The sequence below is a fragment of the Mobula birostris genome, chromosome 32 (assembly GCF_030028105.1).
Source record: "Mobula birostris isolate sMobBir1 chromosome 32, sMobBir1.hap1, whole genome shotgun sequence".
Classification (NCBI taxonomy): Eukaryota; Metazoa; Chordata; class Chondrichthyes; order Myliobatiformes; family Myliobatidae; genus Mobula; species Mobula birostris.
In genome coordinates this window covers 21,031,451-21,059,385 of record NC_092401.1, presented here as the reverse complement: position 1 = coordinate 21,059,385, position 27,935 = coordinate 21,031,451, and the positions used below count along the sequence as shown (strand labels likewise).

The 27,935-nt window shown below is 41.8% G+C and overlaps 2 protein-coding genes across 4 annotated transcripts in view; one reads left to right on the top strand and one right to left on the bottom strand.

The window, feature by feature from the left end:
- Window positions 1-537, bottom strand: part of LOC140191024 (protein GPR108-like) — a 72,894-nt gene extending 72,357 nt beyond the window's left edge. The window contains exon 1 of the mRNA XM_072248064.1: window positions 422-537. Coding sequence (XP_072104165.1) covers window positions 422-511 — 90 coding nt within the window. The 5' untranslated portion in view covers window positions 512-537. The remainder of the gene's footprint in view (window positions 1-421) is intronic.
- A 594-nt stretch (window positions 538-1,131) lies between these two features.
- On the top strand, window positions 1,132-26,729 carry LOC140191023 (protein Dr1-like). 3 transcript variants are annotated; one of them, XM_072248059.1, is made up of 4 exons: window positions 1,132-1,179; window positions 7,457-7,870; window positions 8,850-9,013; window positions 23,760-26,729. In XM_072248059.1, exons 2-4 carry the CDS (start codon window positions 7,648-7,650, stop codon window positions 23,892-23,894), a joined length of 522 nt encoding a protein of 173 aa, XP_072104160.1. In that variant the 5' UTR covers window positions 1,132-1,179; window positions 7,457-7,647; the 3' UTR covers window positions 23,895-26,729. The 3 variants fall into 3 exon arrangements, with proteins under 3 accessions (XP_072104160.1, XP_072104164.1, XP_072104161.1); XM_072248063.1 differs by having other exon boundaries at window positions 1,135-1,179; window positions 7,614-7,870; XM_072248060.1 differs by lacking the exon at window positions 1,132-1,179 and adding an exon at window positions 7,104-7,338.
- Window positions 26,730-27,935: the final 1,206 nt, after the last annotated feature.

Sequence of the window (27,935 nt, the reverse complement as noted above, 5' to 3'; positions counted from 1 at the left end):
ACCCTCTCATATGAAGATTCTGCTCCCCCTCTATATTTTTATTGTGGCTACTGCCCCCTTCCTTTCCAGTCCTGATTAAGAGTCTCGGCCTGAGTGTTCATTTCCCTCCACAGACGCTGCCTGTCTGGCCTGCTGACTTCCTCCATCATTGTCTGTCTGTTGTGAGTATCAACACCAAATGGTCGCCTCTTTCCGACCCACATTCACAACACATTGAGGTGGTATTTCAAACTACAGGAGATGTAGAGGAACTTTTCACCAACACTGCGTCCAAAAGCGAAGAGGGTGTGGACTGAGTGGGTGAAGAAGAACCTCAAACCCAAGACAACTGGAGTCCTTCAGAGACACTGGAAGGAAACGAGCCTCCAGCCACATTGACATCTACGGAATCGACCATTTACAATAACCAAATACCACGCACCTTAAGTGTGAGGCGATGAATCCGCCCTGCAGTTCCAACAACGGCGACAAGCAGTAGAAATAAAATCCTAACTCCTCCACCAGCCATCATCGTGACACTAGCGGAAGCAACGGAGGGTCACGTGTGACGGACAACACAAGTAGCCAATCAGCAACAAGAATTTCAATTGATTAACGTATCAAATAACCAATAAAAACATGATATTTTTGTACACGATGACTAGTACTTTATCAATCAGGTAACAGCCCGCCTACAAAAGGCGGGTCTGTTAACCGTATTAAAAGGTTAAGAACGCCACACAAATAAATATCATATTATTTTTATTTTATAATAAGGTATATTTAACTAATATAAACGAAGTAACAGTGGAATATAATTCACTTCGAATGTAAACAAAAATTCTTGGAGACTTCAATTCCCAGAGATCATTAGGAGCGATCTCAATTACATTATTTTTTCTAAATTTATGTTTAAAATTTCAACCTTTTCTAGTTTTGATAAATATAATTCAACAATAATAAATTTAGAAATTAAACGGCAAGCAAATAAAACTACATCTCTCAGAATGCAACGCGTGGAAGCAGTTTTTTAAAAAACATTACGTTTCACCAAAGAAAAAAAAATACTAAAGCGGCAGTTTAAAAATATTGGAAAATTTAAAGGTAATTTTAAAGGAAAATTCGTTACCCCGGGAAACGGAAGTCGTGCTGGCAGCGACTTCCGGTGCTGATGGAGCGGCTCCTGGACTGAAAAAAATGGTAAAGATCGCGGGAGAGGGAGCCGTGAGAGCGCCGGAGTGACGCCAGGGGAGGCGGGTAACTGTGGAAGCCTTCCCCGACGCAGCACCCTCGCATCTCATCACATCCTCCCCCATCAACTGCACCCTTCTCCTCCATCAGCCCCATCTAACCCTCCCTCCATCAGCCGCACCTCCCTCCTCTTCCTCCTCCATCAGCCCCATCTATCCCTCCCTCCATCAGCCGCACCTCCCTCCTCTTCCTCCTCCATCAGCCCCATCTATCCCTCCCTCCATCAGCCGCACCTCCCTCCTCTTCCTCCTCCATCAGCCCCATCTATCCCTCCCTCCATCAGCCGCACCTCCCTCCTCTTCCTCCTCCATCAGCCCCATCTATCCCTCCCTCCATCAGCCGCACCTCCCTCCTCTTCCTCCTCCATCAGCCCCATCTATCCCTCCCTCCATCAGCCGCACCTCCCTCCTCTTCCTCCTCCATCAGCCCCATCTATCCCTCCCTCCATCAGCCCCATCTATCCCTCCCTCCATCAGCCCCATCTAACCCTCCCTCCATCAGCCGCACCTCCCTCCTCTTCCTCCTCCATCAGCCGCACCTCCCTCCTCTTCCTCCTCCATCAGCCCCATCTATCCCTCCCTCCATCAGCCGCACCTCCCTCCTCTTCCTCCTCCATCAGCCCCATCTATCCCTCCCTCCATCAGCCCCATCTAACCCTCCCTCCATCAGCCCCATCTATCCCTCCCTCCATCAGCCCCATCTAACCCTCCCTCCATCAGCCCCATCTATCCCTCCCTCCATCAGCCACACCTCCCTCCTCTTCCTCCTCCATCAGCCCCATCTAATCCTCCCTCCATCAGCCGCACCTCCCTCCTCTTCCTCCTCCATCAGCCCCATCTAATCCTCCCTCCATCAGCCGCACCTCCCTCCTCTTCCTCCTCCATCAGCCCCATCTATCCCTCCTTCCATCAGCCGCACCTCCCTCCTCTTCCTCCTCCATCAGCCCCATCTAACCCTCCCTCCATCAGCCCCATCTATCCCTCCCTCCATCAGCCACACCTCCCTCCTCTTCCTCCTCCATCAGCCCCATCTAATCCTCCCTCCATCAGCCGCACCTCCCTCCTCTTCCTCCTCCATCAGCCCCATCTATCCCTCCTTCCATCAGCCGCACCTCCCTCCTCTTCCTCCTCCATCAGCCCCATCTATCCCTCCTTCCATCAGCCGCACCTCCCTCCTCTTCCTCCTCCATCAGCCCCATCTATCCCTCCTTCCATCAGCCGCACCTCCCTCCTCTTCCTCCTCCATCAGCCCCATCTATCCCTCCCTCCATCAGCCCCATCTAACCCTCCCTCCATCAGCCCCATCTATCCCTCCCTCCATCAGCCGCACCTCCCTCCTCTTCCTCCTCCATCAGCCCCATCTATCCCTCCTTCCATCAGCCGCACCTCCCTCCTCTTCCTCCTCCATCAGCCCCATCTAACCCTCCCTCCATCAGCCGCACCTCCCTCCTCTTCCTCCTCCATCAGCCCCATCTATCCCTCCCTCCATCAGCCACACCTCCCTCCTGTTCCTCCTCCATCAGCCCCATCTATCCTTCCCTCCATCAGCCGCACCTCCCTCCTCTTCCTCCTCCATCAGCCCCATCTATCCCTCCCTCCATCAGCCGCACCTTCCTGCTCTTCCTCCTCCAGCAGTCCCATCTCCCCCGTCAGCTCCACAGCCACCCTCCTTCCATCCAAGTCCCTCTTATCCTCTCCTACTTCCAATCTCTTTGCCTCCTCCTCTTCCTCCTACCCCACTCCCTTCCCCATCTTAACCCACCCTTCTCCTCCTCCTACCCTAAAACCTCCCCAGCATATCAATCCCCTTTTTCCTTTCCACTCTCCTCAATGTCTTCTACCACACTTAACCTGTTCCTTAACCACTGATCCTAATCTGCCCCAATAACACATCAGAGTCACCACGTCCTGAAGCCTGACTACATTCCTTATGTTTCTGCCCTGATTGGGATTTGAACACATATACCCCCTTGTTGACAATTCATTTCCCACCCCTCCGTAGACCCCTTGAGTTCCTCCAGCAGTTTGTTTTTTTCTTTTGCTCCAGACTCCAGCATTTGTGGTCTCTTGCACAATTCTTGTGTTTTCTCTCCTAGCACATACTCCCTACATTACACTGAGCCTCGTGTGTCCTCTCACCACCTATTAATATCCTCCCCAGTCACTTTTGCTCCTCCAGAACCCTACATCTTGAACATCTGGCCTCACAGCACCACATCACTGATCAGCCTTGCACTCCCCTCCCCTCAACACACGAGCCTCTTCTGCAAACCAATGTCTCCTCCTGTCCTTCCTCAGCCGTCACTCACCTACATCAATTCTTTCTCCCCCACTGTCAGTACTTCTGATCCCCCAACCAATGATGGACCCTCAATCCTTCTACACTCTGAAACCTCCACTCCTCAGTACAACCCTCATTCCACCGGTGTAATGCCATGCAGCCTCAAACAGCCTTCCTCCCCTAGTAAACACTCTTCCCATGCATATCAGAACTATCCTACCTCATCTTCAAATGAACCCCTCCCTCTGCAAATGTTGCCTCTACCTTGCAACACAACTTTCCACCAGACATTTCCCCTCCATCCCTCCCTTCAAGTAGTCTCTCCAAGCATTCCCATTCCACCCCTGGCACCCTATCCATTTCAGGTCTTCCCTCCAAACACACCACTAACACCCCCTTTCTCCAAGCCCAACATCCAATCCTCCCATATAATCCTTATATCCCCTGAGCCCAAACACTCTCCTGACAACCCTTCCCTGTCCATTGTCCCTTTGTCCAAAAACAGCCCGCTTCATGAGCACAATGTTCTCCCACCAAATTACCGTCCCTATAAACACTCGGAGACTCCAGCACTCCCGCACACTCTGCAACACCAGCGCCCCTCCCTCGAAACACTATCCCTCCGTTCCCAGCAAACCCACCCTCCAAACACAATCCTTTCATCTCCAACAATCCTTCCCTCCAAACTCTCCCTTGTCACAGTCGGTGAACCTACCCTCCTAATGCAACCCCTAGACAGTGAATTCTCCCTCCCCCCAAATACTTTACCCCCAATACCCCCTTCCTCCACACCTAACTCACCCTCTTTTTCTGCACATTCCCTCCCCCAACAACCGCCCAGCACACCACCTCCACCCCCAGTGCAGCCTCCCTATAAAGATGGCTCCTCCACCCTCAAAAATACCATTCTCCAAACACATCATCTCGACTCCCAGCAGCCTCTCTCTCCCCAACACCCCCTACCGCCAAATAGTCCACCCCCACCCCCCCTTCCAGACAACAGCCCCTCCCGCCAAATACTCCCCCATGACCCTCAACACCCACTCTCTCCATCCTCAAAACCCTCTCCCTCCAAACCTTCCCCCTCCATCCATAATATTGTCTCCCTCCAAACTCAACATGCTCCCTCTAAACTCTGCTCCTCCACCCTCCAAACTCTAGCCCTCCACTCCAAGCACCCCCTCCCTCCACCCATTCCCCCTCCACCCCCAATACCTCCTCCCTCCAACACTCCCACCTTCAAAACACCCCCTCCACCCACGACACCCCCTCCCCCTCCCATCTCTCCCTTAACACTCCCCTCACTCGAAACACACCCCCTCTACTCCCAACACTTCCTTCATCCAGCCTCTCCCCCTCCACCCACAACGTCACCTTCCCGAGTCCCGCCAACTCTCTCCTCCCTTGAAAACCTACCTATCCACTCCCAGTACTACCTCTGTCCAACCTCTGCCCCTCCACCCACTCCACCCTATCCCCATCCACTCACTCCCTCAGTACTCCCCTCCCTCGTAACGTGTCCGTTCCACCCCCAGCACTACATCCATCTAACTTCTCCCCCTGCACTCCATCCTTACCTCGAGACATGCCCCCTACATCCCCAACAGTACCTCCATCCAGCATCTCCCCCTCCGCCCACAGCACCCCCTCCACCTCCACTCACTCCGTCAATACTCCCCTCCCTCGAAATGTGTCCCCTCCATTCCCAACATTACCTTCATCCAAACTGTCTCCCGAAATCCCCTCTCACCAAACACAACAGCTCCACCCATCCCCACTCTCCCAACACCGCCCGCCCCTCGAAACCCATTCCCTCCTCCCGATCTGCTGCTGCTTCTAAACATTCCCAATATCCCTCCAACTTCCCTCCCAATCCCTGTCCTCTTAAACAATTCACCCCCGCTCTGGCTGCCCCACCTCCAGACACTGCAACCTCACTCCCCTTTCCCCTACATTTGGACACTGCACTTCCACACCCTCCAAACACGCCACCGCCACCCCTCCCTCCTCCCAAGCTTTTCCCCACTGCCTCCAATGTGTCCTCCCTCCCTACAACCCCCCTACAACCCCAACACACCCTCCCTCCATCCCCAACACGCATTCCCTCCGAGTACCCCACTCCTTCCCCCAGATCACCACCCGCACCCCAGCAACCGCCCTCTCCCACTCAACTCTCCGTCCTTCCAAACATTCAGGCTCCAATTCAATCCCCTCCCTCCAAACTCTCATCCAGCATCTTCATCTACCCAAACAAACCATGTCTACAAACTACCCCTACCTGTCCTCCTTGCAAAACCCTTCCCTCCAGCACTCGCCCGTCATCACAATGCTCTCTCTCCACGCTAACACAACGTCTCCACGTACAACACTCTCTCCCTCCAAAAACCCTCCCTCCCCCTCCACCCACACCTCCAACGCCTCCTCCATCTCTGCACTGCCAGCACCCCATCCTGCCAAATACTCCCCCTCCACCTCCAACTCCCCCTCCACCCCCAACGCCTCCTCCATCCAAACTCTCTCCCTCCCCTACCCGCACCTCCAACAATCCTTCCCTTCAGCCACTTCACCTCCAACGCCATCTCCCTCCGCTCTCCAACTCCACTATCCTCCCTTCAAACTTTTCCCTGCAATCCCAATGCCATCTCCCTCCCAGTTCCCCCCCTCCACCACCCACATTCCCCTCCTTTCCAGATCTCCCCCTCCGCGCCCCTCATTCCCCTCCCACCAAGCTCCCCTCTGCCTCTCACACTCCCCTCCCTCCAATCTGTCCCCCTCCACCCCCACACTCCCCTCCCTCCAAGCTATTGTCTTCTGCACCCCAAACTCCCCTCCCTCCAAGCACCCCCCCTCCACCCCCCACACTCCCCAGCTTCCCTTTCCCCTTCCATCCCCCACACTCCCCTCCCTCCAAGCTCTCCCCTTCCAACCCCTACTCTCCCCTCCCTTCTCCCTCCACTGCCCACACTCCTCTCCCTCCAAGCTGCCCTCCTCCACCCCCCACCCCCACCCCCACACTCCCCTTGTACCAAGCTGTCCCCCTCCGCCCCCCTCACTCCCCCCCTACCAAGCTTTTCCCCTCTGCCCCACACACTCCCCTGCCTCCAAGCTCTCCCCCTCTGCCCCCACACTCCCCTCCCTCCAAACTCTGTCCCTCCACCTGCAATGTCCTCAGTGCACACCCTCTCCACACCAACCCCTCCCTCCAAATTTCTCCCTCACCTTCAAAGCAGCCTCTTTCCATCTCCATCAGTAAACATCCTCTCCCTCCAAATCTACCTCCACTTCAGGCATCCTCATTGTCCAAGCTCTCCTTCCCCACCCACACCATCTCCCTCCAACAGTGCCCCTTCACTCAATAAATAACGTCGAAGTACTCATCCTTCATCCCTTGCATCCCCCTTACTCCCTCCACCTGGACTCTCCAGACCTTCCTCTCCAACAAAGATGGCTCATCCTTCCTCTGTAGACACTTCCACTTCCTCCTTCCTCCCAAACTGTCCCTCATTTGCATTCCTAACATACCATCAATCAGCTTCGCCAAACATTCCCATTTCCTACTGAACATCTCCCCCTGCTCGAAAACATTCCTCTTTCTAAAGCATCCCCCCAAAAGCTCATTCTCGAAAGACCCTTCCTTCCTCCTCCCTGGCACCTTTTCTACAAACCTCCCTCAATCCACCCACCTCTATTTCCTTCTGTTGCCTCTCTTCACCCTCTGTGCCTGCCTCCCTCTCCCACAATCTGTTGTGAAACTCTACTTTGGCTCAGCTAAACCTGTCTTAAACATGGGGACACCAATCACAGACGCAGCCCGTTGAGTTTCTCTAGGTCTGTCTGCTTTACTTGGACTTCTGTATTTTTTTTCTCCTGCCTGTGAATAATGATTAATCAATTGTGTATTTGTTAAGCTTTCATATTGAAATGTCTTTTGCTTCTTTTTCTCCAGGACTTCAAGAGCATACTTTAACCCTTTCCCTAACCCTAAACCATGTGTTTAGTTTTGGATCAAACTGTTCAGTAAATTAACTTTATGTGCATTCTTGTGATTTGCCACATACATATCTGTACTGGGAGAAATAACATTTGAATTACCCTTTGAAAAGAAACTTCAAAGGACAACGAATGAAATAAAGGACAATGGCCTCAGCTTCAGGCAACAATGATGATGACTTAACTATTCCAAGAGCTACCATCAACAAGATTATCAAAGAGGTCCTACCCAATATCAGGGTAGCAAATGATGCCAGGGAGATGGTGGTGAACTGCTGCACCGAGTTTATTCACTTAATATCTTCAGAAGCATATGAAATCTGCAGTCAGTCCGAAAAGAAAACCATCTCACCAGAGCACACCATGCAAGGTATGTGATTCAAATGCAATCACTCTTTTCCTGCAGTTTGAGCTTTATCTTGTTTTAAACAAAGTAGCTTGCATTTTCTGGTAGCTCACTGCATGACCTTTCTTTAGCTATAACTCACTGGCAGCATCCTCAGGTCAGAAGATCCCTTCTCAAAGATTAGATCTCAACAGCTATTTAATTTCAGCATCAAGCAAGCAATTCCCTCTCTGTGGTGTCATTCTTAGGATAAGATTCCAACTGAAGCCACATCTGCTGCCTTGGGTTGATTTTAAAGATCCTTGTGGCACCATGGACCACCTGGTCTCTTACCTAGTATTTACTCTCTGACTAATGCTGTTTCTGGCATGTCATCTGGCCATTTATTTCAGGAACAAATTGCATACAAATTAACTGTCAAGTTACCTCAGTAAATGCACTTCATATGTTTTGTGCATTGTGAAGTGTTCTGGATTATGGATGGCATAGGTCTTTTATTATGATGTAGTAATCTGTAGAAGACTATTGAAATGCCCCCCAAAAAATTACAAGATTGATTTGTCTCGAATCAAAATACGACAAAACTGATAATCTGGCACCGACAAGGCAGTATTGTCGACAACGTACTGTATAGTTTATAACATTCTTAGGTGGAATCTCAGTGGTAAGCAAAGAAGGACTTCATCTATTTTGAGTTTCTAACGGGATATATTTTTTGATATGATGCACTTATGCCGAGATAGAAATTTCACCTCTCAGATGTTTGCAAGGTTCCGTCTAACTCCATGGAAGAGTACAAAAATCGGGGCTGATTCTTCAGAGTGTTGCATTTAGTACTTGCAGGTTATTATATGTCAAAGAAAGAGAAGAAATGAAATAGAGCATAGAACTTCTCTATTAAACAGTAATCCGTAATACCAGTAGTGGAAATATTTTGAAACAACTGTAATTTAATAGTCTGTTTGGCACGGAATGTTAAAGTTTGTGTTATCTTCCAACACAGCTTTGGAAAGTCTAGGCTTTGGATCATATTTATCTGAAGCAAAGGAGGTTCTGCGGGAATGCAAGATAGTGGCCCTTGAAAGGAGGAAGGCCAACTCACGTCTCGAGAACCTGGGCATCCCTGAGGAAGAACTGTTACGTCAACAGCAAGAGTTGTTTGCGAAAGTAAGTACATATCATTTTGAAGCATAAGGCATTTGTTTCTCCACCACTAACTTCTGTTTTATCTAAATCACAAACTTGAGTTATTTGCCATTTTCACTTCTCATCAAAAATGTTTCCCTTATTCCCGTTACCTTGTCTCCAACTGGTTTGCTTGTATTATGTAGTTCGTTTATACATGGTTCTCTTTCTTCCTTTTTAAATCTTTTTATTGAATAAGTATACAAAGGGTAAACCATAAAGGCACTAATACACTGTTAGAAGTTACAGGAGATATTAATACAGAAGAAAAAATTGATACAAACAGTGCAATTTAAACATAAAATAATATGGTAAAATAATAGTATACTGATTTTTATATATGTATATCAATAGAGAAAAGGGAAAAAAAACCAAAAAAAATCCCCAAAAAAAAACCCACGGTGAAACTAACCTAAAAGCAAAGCAAAGCAATGGGCTAACTTGGAAACAGGTGGAGTTAAAGAACTTAAAATCACGTCCTCAAACCCGACCTCCATTAAAAACAGTTTTAAAAAAAAAAGGCAAGAAGGGAATATAAATATGGAACAAAAGAGAAAAAAAATTACATTAAATGAAAATATTGAATAAACGATCTCCAGGTCTGTTCAAATTTAAGTGAGGAATCATAAAGATTACTTCTAATTTTCTCCAAATTTAAGCATAATATCGTCTGGGAAAACCAAAAAAAGGTAGTTGGAGCATTAGGCGCTTTCCAATGTTGTAAGATACATCTTTTCGCCATTAAAGTAAGAAATGCAATCATTCTACGGGCTGAAGGGGAAAGATTACTGGAAATTTTAGGTAATCCAAAGATAGCAGTAATAGGATGAGGAGAAATATCTATATTCAATACCTTTGAGGTAATATTAAAGATGTCTCTCCAAAAAGTTTCCAGAGTAGGGCAAGACCAAAACATATGAGTTAAAGAGGCTATCTGCCCCGGACATCTATCACAAAAAGGATTAATATGAGAATAGAAATGAGCTAATTTATCTTTAGACATATGTGCTCTATGAACAACTTTAAATTGAATTAGGGAATGTTTAGCACAGATAGAGGAAGTATTGACTAATTGTAAAATCTGCCCCCAGTCATCCACGGAAATAATAGAACCCAATTCTTGTTCCCAATCTGACCTAATCTTATCAAATGGAGCTTTCCTAAGTTTCATAATAATTTTATAAATAATAGCCGTTACACCTTTCTGACATGGATTAAGGTTAATTATAGTATCTAAAATATATGTAGGAGGTAACATCGGAAAGGAAGAGAGTATAGTACTTAGGAAATTTCTAATTTGGAGATATCTAAAAAAATGTATTCTTGGTAAATTATATTTATTAGATAATTGTTCAAAAGACATAAGGGAACCATCTAAAAATAAATCCAAAAACCGTGAAATACCCTTAGTCTTCCAAATTTGAAGCGCACGATCCGTGAAAGAGGGAGGAAAAAATATGTTACCTAAAATAGGGATCGCTAGCCCAAATTGGTTGAGATCAAAAAATTTTCTGAATTGAAACCAAATACGCAAGGTATACTTAACTATCGGGTTAGAGACCAGTTTGAGGCGTTTCAAATCAAAAGGAAGAGAGGAACCTAAAATAGAGCCAAGTGCATAGCCCTGAGCAGATTGTAATTCCAATACTACCCATTTAGGAATGGATAGTGTATCTTGGTCAAGTAACCAAAATTTCATATGTCGAATATTAATTGCCCAATAATAGAATCTAAAGTTAGGTAATGCTAGACCTCTGTCTCTCTTGGCTTTCTCTAAATGTATTTTACCCAATCTCGGGTTTTTATTTTGCCAAATAAATGAAGAAATTTTAGAGTCAACTTTATCAAAAAAAGATCTTGGAACAAAAATCGGTAATGCCTGAAATATATATAAAAATTTTGGCAGAATAAACATCTTAACTGCATTAATATGACCAATCAAAGTTAAATATAATGGAAACCATTTAGATGAAAGTTGAGTAATATGATCAATTAAGGGTAAAAAAATTAGTCTTAAATAAATCTTTGTATTTACAAGTAATTTTAATCCCAAGATATGAGAAATAATTATTAATCAATTTAAACGGAAAGTTATGATACAAGGGAAGTTGTTTATTAATCGGAAAAAGTTCACTCTTACTAAGGTTTAATTTATAACCTGAAAAAAGACTAAATTGTGCTAATAAATCTAAAGCAGCAGGGATAGATATTTGAGGATTAGAAATATATAAAATTAAGTCATCAGCATAGAGTGATATTTTATGGGACTTTAAGCCCTGAGTTATCCCAATAATATTTGGAGATTCTCGAATGGCAATTGCAAGAGGTTCTAATGCAATATCAAATAATAAAGGACTAAGAGGACAACCTTGTCGAGTACCTCGAAAAAGAGGGAAAAAAGGTGAGCTTAAAGAGTTAGTACGGACTGAGGCCATAGGAGTATGATATAACAGTTTAATCCAGGATATACATTTCGAGCTAAAATTAAACATTTCAAACACCTTAAATAAGTAAGGCCGTTCTACTCTATCAAAAGCTTTTTCAGCATCTAAAGAGATAACACACTCAGGAACATTTTGTGAGGGGGTATAAACAATATTTAACAGTGTGCGAATGTTATAGAAAGAGTAATGACCTTTAATAAAACCCGTTTGGTCTTCCGAAATAATAAAAGGGAGTACTTTTTCTAATCTGTTGGCTAATAATTTAGAAAAAATTTTAGAATCAACATTTAATAAAGATATTGGTCTATAAGATGCACATTGAGCAGGATCTTTATCCTTCTTTAATATTAGAGAGATTGACGCTCTATAAAAGGATTCGGGAAGTTTACCAAGTTTTAATGAAGCCTCCAAAACCCTACAGAACCAAGGGATTAATGAAGGTGCAAAAAACTTACAAAATTCCACGGTAAACCCATCAGGGCCAAGAGCTTTCCCCAGTTTCATAGAGGAAATAACATTCTTAATCTCATCAGTAGTAATGGGAGTATCAAGCATAGAAGACATATCCTGTGAAATCTCAGCGAAATCTAGGTTATCTAAAAAGTCATTCATATATTTAGAGTCTCGTAAAGACTCAGATTGATAGAAGGAAGAATAAAAATCAAAGAAGGTTTGATTGATCTCCGCATGATCAAATATCAGTCGATCATTTTGATTATAAATCTGATTAATTTGAGATGTAGTATAATTAGACTCCAGTTGGTTAGCCAACAGTTTACCAACTTTGTCAATGTGTACATAAAATTCACTTCTTGTTTTCTTTAATTGGTTTACAATCGAGGATGAAAGTAATAAGCTGTGCTCCATTTGAAGTTCAGTTCTTTTTTTATACAGCTCCTCAGAGGGAGCTGTAACATATTTCTTATCAATTTCCTTAATCTTGTCCACAATTACCAACTCCTCCTGCTTCAATTTCTTCCTCAAAGCAGCAGAATACGAGATAATCTGACCACGAATATAAACTTTAAAAGTATCCCAAAGAATGTTCACAGAAATATCCTCTGTGTAGTTGATTGTAAAAAAGAAATCAATCTGTTCATTCATAAAGTTAACAAAATCCGAGTCCTGAAGCAGCAATGAATTAAAACGCCATTGTCTGTTATTTTGTGTATTGACCTGAATTCTAATAGAAAGCTTAAGTGCAGCATAATCCGAAATGGTTATAGAATCATAATCACATTTAATCACTGAAGAGATAAGCCAAGAGTCAATAAAAAAATAATCAATTCTTGAATAGGAATGGTGAACATGTGAAAAAAAAGAAAAACCTTTTTCCTGAGGATGCAAAAAACACCAAATGTCCGTCGACCCAGAATCAGAGAGGAATGAGTTAATCAAAGTTGCAGATTTATTGGGTAAGGTCTGTAGAGGAGCTGAATGGTCCAAAACTGGAGATAAGCAAGTATTAAGATCTCCGCCCCAGATCAATGAAAACTCATTCAAATTCGGGAACCGATTAAATAATGATTTATAAAATTCTGGACAGTCCATATTGGGAGCATAAACGTTAACCAAAACTACCTTTTTATTGAATAGTAGACCACTAACCAATAGAAATTTACCATTCGGATCAGAGATAATATCATGTTGTACAAAAGTAACTGAGGAGTCTATAAAAACAGAGACGCCTCGAATCTTAGCGTTAGAGTTCGAATGAAACTGTTGTTCCTTCCAGAATTTAAAAAAACGTAGTCTGTCCCCCCTCCGCACATGGGTCCCTTGTAAAAATAGAACATGTGCTTAAGTCTCCGGAATACTTTACATGGTTCTCAATGGAAGCACAACTTACTTATCAGAATTGTTTTTCTAGGAGCTATATTTATGAAAGCAATTTGTCATTCTTGCTTTGTCAGTGTTTTCCTCTGGAAGTAAAGATTAGTGAAGTAAAATTATTTTTATGATATAATTCAGAAGGATATTTGCCATAGCATCAGTGCTTGTGAAAGACCTTTCCAATTATTTACATTCTCTCGGTCTTTTTCATTTACGATACTTGCACTCAGTGGTCACTATATTGGTAGCTCCTGTACCTAATGAGGCTACGTCCACACTAGATCGGATAAATCTGTAACCGAAGCTTTTTCTCTTTGTTTTGACCTTCCGTCCACACTGAAACGGCGGTTTTCCTCCCCCGAAAACGGAGCTTTTCTAAAACACTCTCCAGAGCGTTTAAATCTGAAAACGCCGGTTGGGCGTTATAGTGTGTACGGGGTAACTGGAGGTTTTAAAAAAAACCTGTCGTCCCTTTCATCGGTGAAGAGACTATGGCTATAGGAAATGTTTCCAGGGTGACCCCTCTGTGGGAGTGGGGAAGATGTTGGTGGGGCCACGCGGGGTCTGTGTGTCCGTATGTGTAGCTATTGTAGTGGCTGTCAGTTTTTCAATGTTCGTCATCAGCTGGGTCATACTGTCCGTGAACTCCCTGTCAGTTGCTTCCATACGCACCAGTATCAGTTTTTTCAGTTTCAAGTCCTCCTGCGCGAGAGCCAACAACTGTCCGTCATTTGGCAATTTCCTTTTAAGTTTTTCTTGTCTGTAACTGGACAAATGCGCACCAAGTATAGATGTGGGGTAGAAGGGTGGGTTGGCAAGTTTGGAGACGACACAAAGGTTGGTGGTGTTGTAGATAGTGTAGAGGATTGTCGAAGATTGCAGAGAGACATTGATAGGTTGCAGAAGTGGGCTGGGAAGTGGCAGATGGAGTTCAACCCGGAGAAGTGTGAGGTGGTACACTTTGCAAGGACAAACTCCAAGGCAGAGTACAAAGTAAATGGCAGGATATTTGGTAGTGTGGAGGAGCAGAGGGATCTGGGGGTACATGTCCACAGATCCCTGAAAGTTGCCTCACAGGTAGATAGGGTAGTTAAGAAAGCTTATGGGGTGTTAGCTTTCATAAATTGAGGGATAGAGTTTAAGAATCGTGAGGTAATGATGCCGCTCTATAAGACTCTGGTTAGGCCACACTTGGAGTACTGTGTCCAGTTCTGGTCACCTCACTATAGGAAGGATGTGGAAGCATTGGAAAGGGTACAGAGGAGATTTACCAGGATGCTGCCTGGTTTAGAACGTATGCATTATGATCAGAGATTAAGGGAGCTAGGGCTTTACTCTTTGGAGAGAAGGGGATGAGAGGAGACATGATAGAGGTGTACAAGATATTAAGAGGAATGGATAGAGTGGATAGCCAGCGCCTCTTCCCCAGGGCACCACTGCTCACTGCCTTTAAGGTAAGGGGTGGGAAGTTCAAGGGGGATATTAGAAGGTTTTTTACGCAGAGAGTGGTTGGTGCGTGGAATGCACTGCCTGAGTCATTGGTGGAGGCAGATACACTAGTGAAGTTTAAGAGACTACTAGACAGGTATATGGAGGAATTTAAGGTGGGGGGGTTATACGGGAGGCAGGGTGTGAGGGTCGGCACAACATTGTGGGCTGAAGGGCCTGTACTGTGCTGTACTATTCTATGTTCTATATTCTAAGTATACCGTTTCCTCTTCGCTTGTTTTCTGTAGATGTGTCCTGCGCATGCCCAGTAGGAGGCGATACGCCCAAATACCCGTTTTAATGTGGATGGAGGCATTTTCAAAAACACCTGGTGTGGACGCCTATCGTTTTTAGACGAAACTGGTGTTTTCAAAATTATCCGGTCTCGTGTGGACGTGGCCTGAGTCTATGATTGTGTCTTTCTGCTCCTGTAGCCCATTCAGTTCAAGGTATAACGTGTTGTGCGTTCAGAAATGCTCTTCTGCATACCACGGTTCTAAAGTGTGGTTATTTGAATTACTGTCACCTTTCTGTCAGCTTGAAAACATTCTGGCCGTTCTCCTCTGACCTCTCTCATTAAGAAGGTGTTTTTGCCCACAGAACTGCTGCTCACTGGATGGTTTTGTTTCTCGCACTATTTTCTCTGTGAGAGTGTTTTGTGTGAAAATCCCAGGAGATCAGCAGTTTCTGAGATATTCAAACCACCCTGTCTGGCACCAACAATCATTCCATGGTCAGTCACTTAGATCACATTTCCTTGCCATTCTGTTGTTTGGTCTGAACAACAACTGAACCTCTTAACCACGCCTGCATGCTTTTATGCATTGAGTTGCTGCAACATAATTAGCTGATTAAGATTTGCATTAACAAACAAGTATACAAATAACCTTAATAAAGTGGCCATTGGGTGTATGTTTCCATTTTAAAATTATATATCCATTTCTCTTTTTTTTTGTAATATAATTTTTATTGAATTTTCAAAAGGAATACATGAAAAAATAGAATCTACCCTCCCCCCTCCCCTTAACCCTCCCCCCCCCCCCCCATATATAGTCCTACCTAAAAAGAAAGAAAAGAAGAAAAGAGCTGCCTGGGTATTGGAAGGTTTCCACATGCTCCATGGGATTCAAAATAAATTTGGTATAATTATTCGTTACTTTCCCCAAGTGACCAAAGTCTTTATCGGAGCACTTAAATATGCCATCCTATCTTTTGTAAATAAGGGCGCCAAATATTCAAAATTGTTACATATTTGTCTCTTAAATTATAAGTAATTTTTTCGAGTGGAATAGAACTAGCCATTTCATTATTCCAACGATCCATACTTAAATACGAATCAGATTTCCAAGTAACTGCTATAGTCTTCTTAGCTACTGCCAATGCAATTTTTATAAATTCTTTCTGATATTTATTCAATTTAAGTTTCGGTTTTATCCCTTCAATATCATCTAATAGAAATAATACAGGGTTATGTGGAAGTTGAGTTCCAGTAATTTTTTCCAATAAGATTCTTAAATTTATCCAAAAGGGTTGAATTTTAAAACAAGACCAAGTAGAATGTAAAAAAGTACCAATTTCTTGATTACACCAAAAACATTTATCAGATAGATTTGAATTTAATCTACTTATTTTTGTGGTGTAATATATAATTAGTGTAAAAAATTATTTTGTACTAATCTAAGTCGAACATTTATTGTATTTGTCATACTGTCAAGACAAAGTCTTGACCAATTTGTTTCATCAATATTAATATTCAGATCTGTTTCCCATTTTTGCTTTGACTTATGGGTTCCTTGTTTAATTGTCTATTCTTGAATCAAATTATACATACAAGAAATAAATTTTTTAATTTTCCCTTTTTGTATTAAAATTTCAATTTCATTAGGTTTTGGCAAAAACATTGTTTGACCCAGCTTACCTTTTAAGTAAGCCCTTAATTGAAAGTAACAAAAGAAAGTATTATTAGATATTTTATATTTATCCTTTAATTGTTCAAATGACATCAATATACCTCGTTCAAAACAATCTCCTATAAATTTAATCCCTTTTTGGTACCAATTATATAAAAGTTGATTGTCCATTGTAAAAGAAATAAGTCTGTTTTGGAACAAAGGCCTCCTTGCTAATAAAGATTTCTGTGTTTCATTATCAACATTTATCTTATTCCATAGATCAATCAAATGTGTTAATATAGGAGATTCTTTCTTTTCTCGTATCAATTTAGATTCCCATTTAAATATAAAATCTTCAGGTCTATTTTCTCCTATCTTGTCTAGTTCTATTTTAATCCATGCTGGTTTTCGATCATCGAAGAAAGACGCAATAAATCTAAGTTGATTTGCTTTATAATAGTTTTTAAAGTTTGGAAGTTGTAACCCTCCTAACTCAAATTTACATGTCAATTTTTCCAATGATATTCTTGACATTTTACCTTTCCAAAGAAATTTTCTCACACATTTATTTAACTCTTGAAAAAATTTCTGTGGTAATGTTTGAAACAAATACTGTAATCTAGGAAATATATTCATTTTTACAACATTGACTCTACCTACTAATGTTATTGGTAATATCATCCATTTGTCAAGATCTTCTTGAATTTTTTTCAATAGTGGTAAATAATTAAATTTATATAAATTCTTTACATCATTATCAAGTCTTATACCTAAATACTTTATACCATTTACCGGCCATCTAAATTGGGTTACTAATCGACATTGACTATAGGCTCCTTTAGTAAGAGGTAAAATTTCACTTTTATCCCAATTTATTTTGTAACCTGATACCTTCCCATATTCATCCAATCTAGAAGATAATTTATGTAACGAATGTTGTGGGTTTGTTAAATAGATCAAAACATCATCGGTAAAAAGATTAATTTTATATTCCTCCTGATTAACTCTAAAACCCATAATATCTGGATCAATTCTAATTAGTTCTGCTAATGGCTCTATCGCCAATACAAATAAAGCAGGTGATAGTGGACAACCTTGTCTAGTTGACCTTTTTAACTGGAATGGTGTTGAAATTTGAGAGTTTGTCACTACTTTAGCTTTAGGGTTAGAATTTAAAGTTTTAATCCAATTTATAAAAGATGTTCCTAACCCATATTTTTCTAGTACTTTAAATAAAAAATCCCATTCTAATCTATCAAATGCTTTTTCTGCATCCAAAGCTACTACTATACTCTTCTCATCCCTTTTTTGTGCCAAATGAATTATACTGAGTAGCCGGGTTACATTATCTGCCAATTGTCTATTTTTAATAAATCCTGTTTGATCCATATGTATTAATTTTGGTAAATATTTAGATAATCTATTCGATAAAATTTTTGCTATTATTTTATAATCCGTATTCAATAAAGAAATAGGCCTGTATGATGTTGGTTTCATAGGATCTCTGTCTTTTTTTGGCAATACTATTACAATTGCTGTTGAAAAAGATTCTGGAAGTTTATGTATTTTTTCTGCTTGATGTATTAGTTCCATAAAAAGAGGAAATAATAAATCTTTAAATTTTTTATAAAATTCAGGTGGAAAACCATCTTCTCCTGGAGATTTATTACTTTGGAGTGATCCTAAAGCTTCTTCAACTTCTTTTATTTAAAAGGCATATCTAATCCCTTCTGTTCTTCCAAATTCAATTTTGGAAGAGAAACTTGTGATAAAAACCTTTCTATCCCGTTAACATCATTTTGGGATTCTGATTGATATAATTCAGAATAGAAATTTTTAAAGGTTTCATTTACTTCAAGAGGTTTATAAGATATTTTATTTGCCCTTGTTCTAATTGCATTTATTGTTTTGGAAGCTTGTTCTGCTTTCAACTGCCAGGCAAGAATTTTATGTGCTCTCTCACCTAACTCATAATACCTTTGTTTAGTTCTTATAATTGCTTTTTCCATTCTATATGTCTGAAGCGTATTATATTGTAACTTCTTATTGAGAAGTTGTTTTCGTTTTTCTTCTGATATATATCTTTGAGATTCTTTTTCTAATTTTGTAATCTCTTTTTCCAATTGATCTAGTTCTGCCATATATTCTTTCTTAATTTTAGACGTATAACTTATTATCTGGCCCCTAAGGTATGCTTTCATCGCATCCCATAATATAAATTTATCATCCACTGAATGAAAATTTGTATCCAAAAAAAATTGAATCTGTTTTTTCATAAAATCACAAAAATCTTGACGTTTTATTAATGTTGAATTAAATCTCCATCTATAAGCCACTTCTTCCTTATCAGCCATTATTATTGTCATTAATAAAGGGGAATGATCTGATAATATTCTTGCTTTATATTCCATATTTTTCACTCTGTGTTGAATATGCATTGATAATAGAAACAAATCTATCCTTGAAAAAGTTTTATGTCTATGGGAGTAGAACGAATAGTCTCTTTCTTTAGGATTGATTCTTCTCCATATATCAATCAGATTTAAATCCTTCATCAATGATAAAGTTAAATTTACTACCTTCGATTTTATAACAGCCTTGGTTGATCTATCTAAGACTGGGTCTAAGCAAAAATTAAAATCTCCTCCAATTAATATTTTTTCATGCACATCCGCCAAATTCAGAAAAGCTTCTTGTATGAATTTTGCATCATTTTCGTTTGGTGCATAAATATTCATAAAAGTCCATAGTTCAGAAAAAAGTTGACAATGTATAATCACATATCTCCCCGCAGAATCAGTTATTACATTTTGTATTCTAATTGGTAACGTTTTATTGATCAAAATTGCTACTCCCCTCGCTTTTAAATTAAATGAAGCCGCAACAACACTACCCACCCAATCTCTCTTTAGTTCCTGATGTTCTGTTTCCGTTAAGTGCGTTTCCTGTAAAAAAGCTAAATCTATCTTCATTTTTTTAATATGTGTTAAGATTCTTTTTCTTTTCACTGGTCCATTAAGCCCGTTAACATTAAAACTCAAAAAATTCAATAAATTAGTCATTATTCTTAACAAAGTTACTCCAATCTAAAACATTATTTATCTTCTCAACTCTCATAGTTCCTTGGGGAATCTCTTTAAACTTCACCATGTTGCTATGTGTCTCCCTCCCAACCTTCCAGGCAGAAAGAAAAAAGAAGATAGAAAAAAAAACAAAAAAAGAAAAAACAAAATACCCCCCACTAATGTTCTGAATGAAAGGATACACAACACTACCCCCCTCCATTTTACGGGTCGTGGCAAAAGCCACGCTTGCACACATGACTAGCGTAGCAATCGATCAGTGCTTCTTCCAGCTCCCCCGCAACAAAAAAAAACATTATATATATATAGACAAAATTAGTATTACTATTCCCAACTAATATTCCTCCAGTTTTAACCTTTCTTACCTACCTCGTATAATTAATAATATATTTATACATTCATCCAGCTTCAAAAATCCAACAAGTCCATTCTTTAACCCAATCTTCATCTTCAATCTATCTCGCTGTCCTGGGTTTGTTCTTGTATCTGGTGAATATTCAGAGAATCTCGCACAAACTGCTCATCAAAAAATCTTTTTTCTCCACCAGGCAAAAAAATCTTCAAGGTTGCAGGATAACACAGTGTAAATTGATAACCATGATCCCATAGGGTTTTTTTCACTGGGTTAAATTTCTTCCATCTCTTCAAAAGTTCGTAACTTATATCAGGGTAGAAAAAAACTTTGTTCCCTTTAATTATCAATGGCCCTTTTCTATCTTTTGCAGCTCGAGCAGCTGCCTGTAGAATCCTTTCCTTGTCTTGAAATCTTAAGAATTTTATTAAAATCGATCGTGGATATTGGTCATCTTTTGGTTTTGGTCTTAAAGCTCTATGTGCCCGCTCAATTTCAATTGGTCGAACCTCCTCTTCCATTTGCAAAACATCTGGGATCCATTTTTGAAAAAATTCTATTGGTTTATCTTCCTCCGTACCTTCTTTAAGACCAACAATTTTAATATTATTACGTCTACTAAAATTTTCCAACATGTCCACTTTCTCCAAGAGTTGGTTTCTTTCCGAATTCCAGACAAGCAGATCATTTTCTGTTTTTTCCACTCTATCAGTCATATGCCCCATTGCTCTTTCCATCTTCTGAAGCTTCTTATCCATTTTGTCCTGTCTTGCCATAACTTTATCATAGCACATCTTCATATCTCTAAGCTCTTCTCTTACTTTTCTTAATTCAGCTGTTAACTGCAATATAGCCTCTCTCATATCTCTATCATCTCCTTTACTTCCAATCACTTCCAATTCTTCCTCCTCTTCTTCATCTGTGTTCTCTGCAGAATCCAATTCTGACTCTGAGTCATTTTCAATTGCAGTGGCTGTCGGTTCTTGTAGTTTGCGTTGTGTCGATTTGCGCATGCGCATTTCCGGTGTCTTCTTCGAAGAACCCGTTACCACCGCCATTGCTCCCTGTTCTACCGAAGGAGATCCAACCTGAGTCCGAGGCTCCATCGTTGCAGTAGGCCCTTTTTCCTTCCCGTCTCGCGGCTGCTTCGCAACAGCAGACTTCTTTTGTTGCGGTTTAGGAGGCATATCGTAAAGTAGTCTTACAAAGTTTATAAATAGTTTTCAGAAAATATTTACTAACTTTGTTTTGTTTAAACGGTACTTTACTGATTTGTTGCAGGAGAGCTGGATTTACACGTCTCAATCCCACGTCATCACGTGACACCCCCCCATTTCTCTTTTTTGAATGTTTTATTGACTCTTCTTCCATCACCTTTTGAAATATTCCTGATTACATCTCACCGAGACAAATAAAAAATGTCTCCTGTCAACCCTTGATATAAGGTCATTTGCCTTATATTTCTGAACTGGAGTAATGATCCTTCAAAACACCGATTAATCTTTAGCCTTTTGGTCTTAGTTTCTCAGTTGATGGAGAAAATCTCAGTTCTTCAGCTATTCCTGACATAATTCTTGTAAATCTACTCTTCACATTTTTCCCATTTCCATTTAATCATACTGCAACAATAAATTTCAATATCTTGGGTACTAATTAGTCCTGTGGCTGATTGCATTTCCTTCAACTCTATTTTCCAGTTAGCAGCCAGGCTCTTGAGTCTGCAACCATTGTTGTACTGTAAACTACTGCTGCCTCTCATTGAGACAATCACATAACCTTATAGCCACAGATCTACTGGTGCCAAATCAACAGCTATGTGGCATGGGCCCGGAAAATGATATTTTCCCGACTTATTTCAGATTGGAACAAAATGATGAAGAAAATCTATTTCCACTCCATTTTAGATTAGCACGTGCTACACGGCCATTTTGATGTGAGGTGGCCTGATGTAAAGCATATACCTGTGTTGCCGTACAAATATCACTTCTCCTTTGGTCTGGCTACAGATGTTGACTCCCGAATCCATGGCCTATTCTTGGGTGGTATCGCATAGTTAGTTATTTCTGGACACCACATTCGTACGTAGGTGGTGATTATTTAACGAAATGCTGCTGTGAAGTGACCGGATCCTGAGTTCAGTCTGGTCAGCATGAAAACGTTTCTCTGTTCAGGTCACTTACATGCTGCCCATAGATTTGGTTCAAGTCCCCAGATTAGCTGAAAAGCTTATGGACTTCATATATTTGAAAATGTAGCGAGGAATCAGATGCTAAATAAATTCGAGGCAAGGAAGGAATCAGATTTAATTATAGTGCTGTCTAACCTATTTAAAAAGTGCTGATGTTTGATCATGTGAGAATCTGATGGACTTCATAAAGAAATCTTTCACAATTTGGGGATGTCCCAGAATACTTTATAGTTAACCGAATTCCTCTGAAGATTAAATTTAGGAAGTACAATAGCCAAATTGTGCACACCAAACTCTCACAAATAACAGTGGGTTTATGGTGAAATAACCTGCTTCATTGATGTTGGTTGAACAAATACTATGTGGGATACCAGGGAACGCATTCCTGCACTGAATCAAAACAGTGCCAAGGGATCTTTCTGAGCTTTCCAGAATATGGTACTTCTAGTAGTGCAGCACTTCCTCAGTCTGACACTGAACTTCTGTCAGTGTGTTGTATTCAAGTCTCTGGAGTGGAATTTGAACCCTCCATCCTTCCAGTTCAGTGCTAACCATCTGGAAGCATTGCCAGTTGGACATAATCATGGAGAGCTGACAACATGAGTGGAGTGGGTTCACATTCAGATTCATTTATTGATCACATGTATAGTGAGAAATATGTCATTTGCATTAAAACTAAGGATGTACTGGGGTATCTCGCAAGTGCCGCCCCACATGCCCAGTGCCAAGATAGCATGCCTGCCATGTTCAGTGGACAATGTGGAATGCTATCAGAAAAGGAAGAAAATTGGATATATTCAAATTCACTGACTCATTTACTAGAATAGTAGATGCTTACTTTTCTTACCATCCCCTCCCACCATCAATCCTACTGAATATTGGCCCAGACAGAGAGGATGGAGAGAAGATGTTTCAAATAGTGCGAGAGTTTAGGACCAAAGGGTACAACCTCAGGGCACAAGGATGTCCGTCTAAAACAGAGATGAAGAGGAATTTCTTTATTCACACGGAGGTCAATCTGTGGAATTCATTGCCACAGACGTCATTGGGTACATTTATAGTGGAGGTTGATAGCGTCTTGATTAATCAGGGCATTACAGGTTACAAGTAGAAGGCAGGAGAATGGGATTGAGAAGGAAAATTAATTAGCCATGATGGATTGGCAGAGCAGACTCGATGGGCTGAATGACCGAGTTCTGCTCTTGTATCTTACAGTAGTATAGTCACCCTAATTTGAAAAGTGCTCTGTCCAGATGGGCGTGCATTTCATTTACATTCCCATCCGTTTGCATACCCTTCTGATTGGCCTGTTACCCTCCAGAAAGCAAAATGCATCGGGCTAAAGATGCTAACTGATCTGTTGATGAACGTGAATCACCACTGCTCCCCGAGCGGTAGTGGGGCAGCTTTCTCCTGACCTGGCCTGATTATGTCCATTTTCCCCTCAGGCTCGAGAACAGCAGGCTGCACAGGCGCAACAGGAGTGGCTTGGGGTGCAACAGGCTACTCAGCAGGCCCAGCTTGCAGCAGCAACCACCAGGGCTGGGTCTTCACAGGATGAGGTTGAGGAAGAAGATGTCTAACCATCGCTCAAGCCATCTCGCTCCCTCTCCTGTCTACTTAGGTCCTGCCATGTATCAAAATGGCCGTGCAGATGGTCATCAGCCGAAGGTATCTTGTGCCCTCAACTTGAGTCTGAAATACTGGCTGTGGAATTTTAAACAGACTAAAAGAGGGAAGAAAAGGATATCATCGTGCCTTTGGACTGAACTAGTTTAAAAACATGATGTGGTCTGAGTTGGACAAATTACTTGCGTGGAATTTCAGACCATAAACTGTTATATGTTCAACAGATTTTGGTTAACTGAAGTTAAATGTTCAATGGATAAAAGTTCATTGTTTTGTGGGTTTTGCTGATGTTAGATAATTGAAGATCATTGCCTTGTTTACAGTTATGGTATGATGAAAGTGGAGTAGGTATTTCTTTGAATGTGAGCATGATGGTATGTATACCTGTATGTATGTTTTTATTTACTGATCCTCTGTCTATCCTTCCTGCTACTTATCATGATAGTGTTTCATGCTGTGATAATTTTTTAAGTTTCTCAGCGAGTGGGCATCATCAGCAAGATGCAATGTATTGCCTTCTCTGCCCTCTCTAAATGCTAGGTTGCTGGTGGAATGTTTTTAGCTGTTGTATGGTTTGCCAGGCCACATTAGAGACCCTGAGACTAGAGAGGCACCAGTAAGCGTGGCATTTTTACTGTGTGCAAAATAGTTCATCTCGATAACTGGCAGCTTTAAGAACCTAAGGAATAGAAACAGGAGTTGGCCAAACTGGATATTTCCAAAATTCTCACATATTTCATCTGCTCCCAATTCATTCTATCTGTCCTTATTCCTCAAAACCTCTCTGCATCCTCCTTACAATGAATACCATCATCCAGCTTGTATGGTCAGCAAGCTTGGATACAATACACATGATCATCTCATCCATTTCAATGATACAGATTGTGTCTAGCTGGGACACTCACTTGTCATGAACTCCCAAATGGAAACTGTGCCATTTTTCTACCTCCAGGCGTGCCTTAAACAATTCTTGTGTGATGCCAGTCTATTATCTGAAATCCCATGGGTTCTGATTTTGTTCAGTGATCTCTCTTGTATGCGACGTCTCTTCAAAGGCTTGCTGAAAGTTGAATTACTTTCAATACATCCACTGAATTAGTCCTATCCAACTTGTTGCAACCCAAAAAAGACTAATGGATATGTGAACCATAACTCCCAGCCCTATTGTTTTTCCTTAATTGCCCTGTAAACTCTACCATATTTTTAGATTCTACCACTTTTCCGGCTGATGTCAAACTAACTGTATTTCCCCAATTTCTCCCTCTCCCTGTCCTATCCTTTCCTTTCTTAAGTAGTGGATTTCATTTGTTACTTTCCAAACTGCAGGAACCATTCTCAAAATGAGTTTTGAAGAATGATAGCCAACCACAATTTTCAAAACTTTGGAATCCACATCATCAAACTCTGACAATTTATCAATTTTCAGTCTCCATTAATTTGTGCTGTCCTCATTTCCTTTAGATCTGTCGGAGTTGGGCCAAAGGGCCTGTTTCTCTGCTGTGTAATTCTACAACTCCAAAGTTTTATCGAGGTCTTTTCGGTCTTTCTCTGCCAATGGCTATTTGTTACTGGGACAAAAATTGGTACATTGTTTGAATAATTAATAATGTATCATTGGTCATTCATTGAAATGTTATTTGCACAGTAGGTGCTGTAAATGTGGAACTTGCTCCCAGATGTGTTTTTAACACCAGCTTGGACAAACACATGAGAGGAAAAGGAATCCGTCGTTAAATTGAGAATAAGATGGAGAGGGGTGGAAGGAAGTTCATACAGAATGTAACAGACTGAGCAGGCTTTACCTTCCAGTCCAATGTAGCCTCTTAATTCAAATTACAGTGTAATAATGATTTAAGTGCTTCTGTCCCTTCCTAAGAAATTGTGCTTGACCCGCACTATGAGCTGAATAGAGTTGGAAGTTCCGTCACAATGCAGCCAAGATTATTTGTACAATGATGCACTGCCATCCTTACAAATGTGAGGTTTTCCTTTTAACTAAAATATTTACAAATGCTGCTTCTTTGTGATACCTTTTCACATTGGGGCTTCTTCACAAAGCCAGAAGATTTGTCTGTCTGTAGCATCGTCACTATTGTTTCGTTTCTTCTGAAAGTCCTATCCACCTCATCCTTGCCCCTGTAGCTGGTACGGATGTTGGCGTACTCAAAGTCCAAAGTAAATTTATTATGTATGTATACTATATGTCACCACATACCACCCTACCCTGAGATTCATTTAATTGAATCTCGAGGTGTGGAGTGATGGCGAACTATTCAGCTATAGGCGGCACGATGCTAAACTAAATTCAGATTTTGCTTACTGTTATTACATTTGCATTTTCGGACAAGATTGTTGGTTAGTAACCGGGGATGAGAACACTTTTAGGTTGAAAACCCTTGGCTTCAGCTCTGCTGAGGCAAGTGTAAAACCAATGTCATTTCCAGGTAAGAATGATGCATAAGCTCAGTAGGTGTCATTCCATATGGACTTCTTTCCGCTTCCACGGCAGAGGACGTGTCTCCACTCCTGAGACCTCAGTGCATAATCCAAGTAGATCATTTAATGCAATACTGAGGGGTGGCTGCATTTTTTAGATGGAACTTTAAATAGAAACACTGTCTACCAATTCATGGTGAACAAGGATGATGTTATTGGACTTTACACAGAGCAAATATCCCCAATGTCCTGGCTAATTGTTATGGTTTATTACCTCATTGCTATATATGAGATCTTGCTAGAAGGAAATCGATTGCCACATTTTGTACATGAAGCAATTAAAAGTATCAATTGACTGGAAAGTGACTTGGGATGTTTTTCTTTTATGTATTCATTCAAAGGATCTGGGCTTCACAAGTTATATTTCATGAGGAGTTTGAGGAGATTTCAGGAGATTTGGTATGTTGCCAAAGACACTAGAAAATTTCTACAGATGTATTGTGGAGTGCATTCTGACTGGTTGCATCACCATCTGGTATAGAGGCACCAGTTCACAGGATCAGAAAAAGCTGCCCAGGATTGTAAACTCAGCCAGCTCCATCCGTGGACACTAGCCTCTCCATTATCAAGGACAACTTCAGTACCTAATGCCTCTAGAAGCCAGCATCTATCACTAAGGGTACCTCACCAATCAGTCATGCCCTTTTCTCGTTGCTACCATCAAGGAAGGGGTACAGAAGCCTGAGGACACACACTCAACATAGAAACAGCTTCGGCTAATCCAGTGGGTAGTTTCAGAGCGGGCAGCAGAGTGATCGGGCTTTGGCTCAATGGGCTTAGGCAGTAACAGGATGAGGCAGGGTAGGTTTACCTGTGTTATTTGCAGAAAGGAGGAAGTATGTGTGTGAGGCCAGTTTTCTGTGCTCAGTGTCATATGTGGGAGGTCCTGGAGTCTCCCAGACTCCTGGACGGCCATATCTGCACCAGGTGTGTCGAGCTGCAGCTCCTGAGAGACCGAGTTAGGGAACTGGAGATGCAGCTCGATGACCTTCGCCTGGTCAGGGAGAGCGAGGAGGTGATAGAAAGGAGTTATAGGCAGGTGGTCACACCGGGGCCATGGGAGACAGACAAGTGGGTCACAGTCAGGATAGGGAAGGGGAAGAGTCAGCTACTACAGAGTACCCCTGTGGCTGTACCCCTTGACAATAAGTATTCCTGTTTGAGTACTGTTGGGGTGACAGCCTACCTGGGGAAAGCAACAGTGGCCGTACCTCTGGCCTGTGGCTCAGAAGTGTAGGGAAAGGAAGAGGATGGCAGCAGTGACAGGGGACTCTATAGTGAGGGGGTCAGACAGGCAATTCTGTGGATGCAGGAAAGAAACTCAGATGGTAGGTTGCCTCCCAGGTGCGAGGGTCCGGGATGTTTCAGATCGCGTCCAAGATATCCTGCAGTGGGAGGGAGAACAGCCAGAGGTCGTGGTACATATTGGTACCAATGATACAGTTAGGAAAAGGGAAGAGGTCCTGAAAAAAGTCTACAGGGAGTTAGGAAGGAAGTTG